This window comes from Eurypyga helias, unplaced genomic scaffold (assembly GCF_000690775.1).
Source record: "Eurypyga helias isolate BGI_N326 unplaced genomic scaffold, ASM69077v1 scaffold15636, whole genome shotgun sequence".
Taxonomy (NCBI): domain Eukaryota; kingdom Metazoa; phylum Chordata; class Aves; order Eurypygiformes; family Eurypygidae; genus Eurypyga; species Eurypyga helias.
Genome location: NW_010257405.1, coordinates 12969 through 20500, shown reverse-complemented (window position 1 = coordinate 20500; position 7532 = coordinate 12969). Strand labels below are relative to the sequence as shown.

General features: G+C 36.7%; 1 protein-coding gene across 1 annotated transcript in view; it reads left to right on the top strand.

Annotated features, from left to right (window-relative positions):
- Window positions 1–7532, top strand: part of RASEF (RAS and EF-hand domain containing) — a 19844-nt gene that overhangs the window by 5974 nt on the left and 6338 nt on the right. Inside the window, exons 6-11 of the mRNA XM_010154007.1 lie at window positions 304–372; window positions 1224–1308; window positions 2677–2759; window positions 5615–5849; window positions 6839–6930; window positions 7096–7211. Of these exons, the coding sequence (XP_010152309.1) occupies window positions 304–372; window positions 1224–1308; window positions 2677–2759; window positions 5615–5849; window positions 6839–6930; window positions 7096–7211 (680 nt within the window). The remainder of the gene's footprint in view (window positions 1–303; window positions 373–1223; window positions 1309–2676; window positions 2760–5614; window positions 5850–6838; window positions 6931–7095; window positions 7212–7532) is intronic.

The window sequence follows — 7532 nt, the reverse complement described above, 5'->3', positions numbered from 1 at the left end:
GGCAGTCCATATTGTTATTTTTTAGATCTTCCATTTTTCATTCTCAGTCTTTGTTAAGATATAATGGCAGAGATCAATGAAGTTAACAGTTGATTCTATTTTGCATAAAACTGCTTTTAACATATTTCAGCAAAAATGTAAACATAGAAAAACTGTACTCAGAAGTATTTTGAAATGGTATCTTTTCCCCACTATGTATTTATCACCTCTTATAAATGTTGACTGTTGAGTTTTGCTCTCTGCCTGAAGCCATATTATAAAAATAAAAAAGGATATCCTGTAAAGTGTAACTTTTTTTTGCAGAGACCTAGAAATGATCCGAGAGTATACTGAAGACAGAGATAATCTGGAAAGACAAATTGAAATACTTCAGTAAGTTCTCAGTAATTCATATCTGGGGGTAAATGTTTTTGTACACGCAAGTCTGGGATGAAATTTGGGAAAAAATACTGAAATGGCCTCAACTCTCATAGAAGGTAATGTGCTGCTAAATGCTATTGTGTTAAAGAGCCACTAACTCTTCATTGTTTTTTCATAGCCTCACTTACTTTAATTTCTTTATAATAAGCTGAATGAGATTTGGATCTATCCATACTATTATAAAATTTATGACATGGGTCTTTTTTTATTGATTGTTCTTCTCTAGTAACTCCCTGCCATACTGTTATCTGGAAAGTACTGCGTGTGTGCAGTATTATACAAGGGTGCACAGATATTTCCTTTCAAGGAGGGTCACAGTGAATAATTTTTTATATTTTTGGTTAATTTCTTTAGCCTCAACATATTCTTTCTTTCAACAGCTGAATCACATCTGGTCTTAGAGTCATCTCAGCAATACTTCAAAAGTAGTCACTGTATTTCAGAAATGGCTGTAGTAGTTTACTACCCTACAGGGCAGTACTAACCGCTGTTTTGCAGCCATTCCTACAGTGTCTTTTTTCCCTTCAACTGACCACAGATTATGATACAGAAGTGAACAGGGTTTCCTAACCTGCTGTTGAAAGCTAAACTACACAGTGCTTTTTTAATGTGCAATCATTTGTTTGAGTGTACGACAGCACACTTCTAGTATCACATTATTGTTCAGTTTTTATATAAAGAAAGGCAAAAGAGGGAGTTTTATATATAAATATGTATATATTTAATTTTCTTTGTGGTACGTTAGGTAATTTTTAAAATTTTCTTTACTTTATTCTTGTAAGTTAAGCTATGTTTCCTTGTAGATCAGCTAACAGAAAGCTACATGACAGCAATGATGGTTTAAGAACTGCTCTTGAAAACAGTTTCAGCAAGTACAACAGATCACTGGTATGTATTTTTAATTTTGTTATGTTGTACTAGAAGATTTAAGAATTAACATGCCAAAGGCATATTTGTTTGTACTTCAGTGGATGCTCAGAAAATTGAGTTTTATTCTGTGGAATCTGGGAATAAACTTGTGTAGCTGAATTTTGTTAGCTTTTACTTATATTTTGTGAAATAGTGGAGTTCTGTTACAGCACAACTGGTTTCTGAGATTCTTTGTAAAGTAGTGATTTTTTTATTATGCTATGGCCAAATGTTGAGGTGAATAAATCAGCAATTTCTCTTGCACTAAAGGGAATATGTTTGTATTTTGTATGTAAGAGTGCCCTACCACTGAAGACACACTTTTTCAGAAAGCTGCTGTCTTTAACTAGCAAGGTCTTAACGTAATTTGAAATTTTGTCCAGGCTGTGAAGAAGAATAGCAGGGACTGCTGATAACAGCGACCTAATTCAGACACTTTTGGGCTATCACAAGTCTCGGGGGATCTGTTGTAACACATATAACCTGCCATCCTCCAAACCAGAGAAGGGAAGACTTGAAAGTTACAAAAAATCTACTCTGCACTGCCATTTTACAATATTGGGAAATTTACTAAACTCCAAAACTAATGATCAGGCAAGCCCGTACGTCATCAGGAAAGCAGTGGTATTAGAAGGGAAAGGCCAGAAGAGTGGGCCTACAGACACACTGCTGTCCAGGAAGGAGGAGAATAGGGGTCACTGCCTGTTTCCATTATACCATACCAATAAACATGTGTTTGTTCGGCTGATACAGACTAGCAGGGATTCTCAGCTGGTGCAACAAGAGATACCATTTTCTTCTGCCATGCCCTGAAACCTAAGGGAGGGTGATTACAGGGAAGAGAGAGGAAACTGTTCCCAGTGAATAAACACGTGAGGACCAGCAGAATGTATGAAATATTCTGTCACATGCTCTCATTTGAGATCTCTCCTTGTCGCCTGTCTCACTCAAGAATCAGGAAGTATCTCTACTGAAACTAGCTCAGCTAGTGACATTCCGCCTCTCACTTTAGTAGTCAACATGCCATTTTTCTATATATTACTTTTAAAAGTTTAGCATTTCAAAGACTTCAGGTTTAGTCAAGGAAATCATCCTTGGAATTTCTGTTGTCTTCTGTGGTTAGGTGTGGCTTGCAGGTTTAGTAACAGTGGAACCTAAATGCTATATGTAATGCACCTTTTGACATCTGGTCCTATATAAAGCATGAGATTTAATTGAAAATGAATAGTTGAGTATGTATAAATATATGCAATAGTAGTTTTGATGATGCACACTTTTTTTCATGGGAAAACTGGATGCTTACATGGTGTTCGTGAAACTTACACATTTGTTGTGTATCTGTCCCAGCGGTTAGCAAACACCTCACCAGGAAGTACTATTTCTAGAAGCAGTCCTAAATTTAATGGCGGGCAGTCTCCTCTAAACCCACGGTATGACAGGTAAGCCAGGTTTGCTTTTGTTAAGTTTAAAAAGGCTAGGGCATCACACTTGTCTCAGGAAAGCAAATATTGTCAAATAACAGAGAGAATAGTTCTGTCTGATTCAGAGGAAATGTGTGACTGTAGCATATGATCCAAAGTGTACTGAAGTCAATAGGCATCTCTTCAATGACTTCAGAAACCTCAGGAAAGCTCTTTTCAGTGCAAATCGTGAACTTAATGGAGACCTGAGACAGCTTCTTATTTGGTCTTGGACTGTTTTGATTCTAGTTTTATTCTCTTCTCCCCTCCTTGTCTCCAAGAAAGGACAAAAATCTACTGAGGACCTCTATTAGCTAGCTTACTCAGCACTCAGGAAATAAAACATTTTTGGTTGTATTTCCAGCCTGTATGTCTGCGTTTCCCATGTAATAATTATTACAAAGGTATGTGTACCTAATACTTCAAAAGAATAAACTTCCTTATCTCACACTGACATGCAAGAGTAGTAAATGAACTTGGATATTAATGGGGTATAAGCCACAGAGAACAGTGTTATCTAAATTGAAATATCAGATGTTCAGAGCTACTTTGGTTTTGTACTTGCTGGATGCAGGTCATTGGTCAGAGCTTCCTCAGATCATTGCAGAGACTCTCACTGAAGTCACAGGGCACTGGATCCAACCTCAAGTGCAGTAGATCATCCTGTTTTCACACTATTCTTTTTTTTTTAAACAGCTGGAGCTGCAAGAAAAAAGTGTTTCCTTACTCAATTGACAGGTTGTTTTGTCTCATTTGTCTTTTAGTGGTACTTCAAACTCTAGAGACATCTCTGTTGGAGATCTTGGTGGTCTTTTTTTTCCAGAAGGATTAGTATCTTTGGTAGGGATTAAGTTGCCTTGTGCCTCACACTAATAATGCCCTCATTCATTAGTAGTGTTACACATACTCTGTTGGCTTCATGTGAGATATGTTTGCTGGCTGTAAAGTTTTTTGCTTGTCACAAACTGATTCCTTCTGCTGAATGCAGATAAAACCAGTTCTCCTCTGTTGGACCCTTTGCAAATTTTGAGAGGCATCCACCAATAAGTTGCATATTACACAGAGTGATTTTCTGAAGAGATAACTAAAACCTCTCTGGAGGCTTAGTGATGTCCTTCTCTGCGAAAATTTATTACTACCTGCCACATGGCGTAGGCCTTGCATTCCCACAACAGTGAGAAATGCAGGCTACTTAGAAGGAAGTTTATGTGTTGGGAATAAAACTTACTCTTAAATGGTGTGACTAGTATCAAAAAACAGAAAGAGACATGAATATCCCCAAACCTGTTCATTTTCAGTACTTTGTTTCTTGACATCAGATGAGCATTAGGAGATGCTGATTGGCATTCCAATGTTTTTTAAGCAATTAAAATTAGTAGGTATACTTTTTCTTTTTTTTTTTTTAGCTGCATAATACATCTTAGTCTAACTTTATTTAAGCACATATGAAACTCCCAGCGTTGAATTTATGCTTCAGTGAGGTTGAAAATGGACTACTAAAGACCTTTATTTCAGGGAATGCCTGACAATCTTAATTTCATTACAGCATGCACCCTTCCTCTTATGTTTTAGTGATGTGGTGTAGGCTAGTAGGTGCATGATTGCAAGTAGCTTGGATGCTGCAATATTCCACAGCAACGATCTCACTTGTTCATGTGATTATTAATTAGCCTGAAAGGACATAAAGTAGATGATTCTGGATGTTGTTGCATGGGGCAATGATGCCTCTGTCATCCCTATTTGGCCACTTGCAGGGAGGAATTACATTCATCTCAGTAACAGATTCATGATTTGGTGATTCTCCCCAGTGTACTATTCTGTGGTGTGGCATTGCACTGGGAGCTCCCAGCTGCTCTGGGGGCAAACTGTCTTTACAAGGTGCGATGCTGACCTTGTCTGTTCTAGCAGTTTAGTGCTTCACATCATTATCGACAGGACAAAGCCGAACTTGTTCTCTCTTCTCTGCTGCGACTGGGAGACCTTTTCTACCTCACTTTAATTTGTGCCTTTCCCTGTCTTGATGCAGGAACAGGATGATAATTGCAGCTGTAGTAAACTTTGTTTAAAAGATTAATTAAGATTCACTCTATTAATCTTTCTCTTCTGTAGTTTCATTGAAATAAATAAAGAATTATTTTTTCTGTAAGCCATATTGTCGTTGCTGCATCCGTTTAAGTTTTTTATATATATTACAGAACCCAGAATGGGGAAAAAAAAAAAAAGAAAAAGAAAGAATGAAAAAAGGCCTTGGAAGGAAGGGTGAGGGGAAAGAAAGGACTTCCATGTAAAACCTTAGTTTTCATGTAGCCTACCAAACTGTAAGAAAACACATTTCTGTGACTTCTTCCACCATTACTGATCTGAACTTGGTTACCCCCTTTTCTATATTCATAGCTGTAATTATTGACCAGTGTTCCTTTGTGAGCAAATGCATTCATTTAAATTAGATACGGTATTTCAAGGTCATTTTATGTGTCCTAGAAAGGCCAAAATCAGCTAAACCATCAGCTATCATTTTCTACTTTTGATGTCTTAGTCTGTAATTTTCTGAATCTCTTTTAGACAATTATTTTTATTGTGTGTGAATAAATAGACATTCTTACGGAGGCTTGGGAAGGCACTGTCAATAACAGATTATATAACTTAATCATAAGAGATATAATTGAAAAAGGAATTATTTAGAAAGCCAAAATAGGCCTTATGTGTCAAACTCTATAGTTAACATTTCTAAATACTGACTATTCCAGAATGGCTCAAATTTTGTTGGGAAAAATAATTGTGAGATAATTTATATTTTATTTCCCCCTCCAATATTTTCTTATTAGATCATCTCATTCTTCTTGCGTGGATGAAGATTATGATTCTTTAGCCCTTTGTGATCCTATGCAAAGGATAAACTGTGAAGTTGACAGCTTACCTGAGAGCTGTTTTGACAGTGGTTTGTCTACCTTGAGAGATTCAAATGAGTATGATTCAGAAGTGGAATACAGGCATCAAAGGATTTTTCAAAGGTCACAGTGTATGCAAGAAAGCTTTGGTGGTGATGCTTCTGATACAGATGTAAGTGCCAGGCTTGCTCCTTCTCTAGGGAAGACCTTTAGTTGGAGACAAAATTAGTGTAATGTTTTTAATAGTTTCCTGTTTTTAAAATGAAATGGATCTTTGCCCATAGACCAGTTACAAGTAAGTATTTGGGTTACATGCATTTAAATAAGATTAATGACATTTTTTCTTGAGAATGCATAAATAGCTACTCCTCTTTAAAATAAAATATTTGGTTTGACATTTTTGAGATAATAAATTCATGTTTGAAGTACACAGGCAGGAGCCCGTTTTCTAATGATTAAAAAGCAGATACTGAAGAAGTAAAGTATTCTTCTGTTCAATTTCTCTTAATCTGCTGTGGCAGTGAATGGAAAAAGACTACACAGTAGGTGTTAAGAGAATTTAGAAATGTGGGAAGGTGTAATTGTGTCCATTTTATTGTTAGTAAAATGGAGTGTTTTACTGATGACTGCACAGCAAGACAAGTATCAAACACAGCAGAACACAGGGTTTTAGAGCAGATCCTTTACTGTGCATTTATTACAGACATTTAGTCACTGTTTGCAGTTGAAAATACTATGAATAGTGCTGATTACAGCTGTGCTGTATTGAATTTAGCTTGAGTAGTGATAGTATATAATGCCCTGCAGGGAAATTCTTAATTTTTGTAAAATAAGCTTTGAAATAATATATTTGTTTATTATAATTATTTTTTAAGCTGAAACTTTCCACATGGAAATTAATGTGCCTTGTCTGGAAACTGTACTGAAAGCATGTATGCCAAACAGCCAACACGTTTAAGGACCAAATGTAGGCTGTAGTAAACAGCAAATGTGAACATGAACAGAATAATCACAATATTTCTACTAGAATTACACAACTCTGGTCATTTACCTCTGCTTAATCCAAACTGTTAAGACAGACGTTTTAGTCAGTCTTAGCTGTGCCTTTCTAACCAAGCATACTTTTCCCACCACAGCTAACACACTAGCTTGTACTTTCAGGTTCCAGAGATCAGGGATGAAGAAGCATACAGTCCTGATAACAGCAGTACGGTACTAGACTGGAAGCCCTCACGTCCGTTAAGTCGAAGCAGCTCAATTGCTTCAACAAGGAAATACATATCTGCTCTTACTCCCCAGGTAACCAAATCTTCCGGAAAAAAAATTGTTTGATATAGAGAATAAATTTTATGTAAGTTGAAATAGAGGGATTCTTTTTATTTTCAGTCAGATGCAACTGAATGTACTCCAAAATTCCCCAGTTCAGAGAAGGCTTACAAGATTGTTCTTGCTGGAGATGCAGCAGTGGGAAAATCCAGTTTCCTTACGAGACTTTGCAAGAATGAATTTCGAGGCAATACCAGTGCAACCCTCGGTATGGTTGATGTTGTTCTGAAAGTACTAAAGTGAATTTCATTGCTTTTCTGCAGAAGTGGGTAAAAGGTTAACCCCTGTGATTGCTTGCCAGGGTTTCCTGAATGCACACATGCAGTTCCTTAGGTTGTGAAATCTAATTGAGTACTAAAGCTGAGAAGTGCCTAACTGCTGCTTGGAGTGGATAATAATGGAGTGGGTACTGCTCTAATTTTGTTTCTCTTTGCAAAGTACAAAGCCTGTTCCTGAACAACACAAAGCACCAGAAAAGAGAGTTTCAGTGTAATGAACTTAGAATGTGTGTACGATGCTTTTCACATTT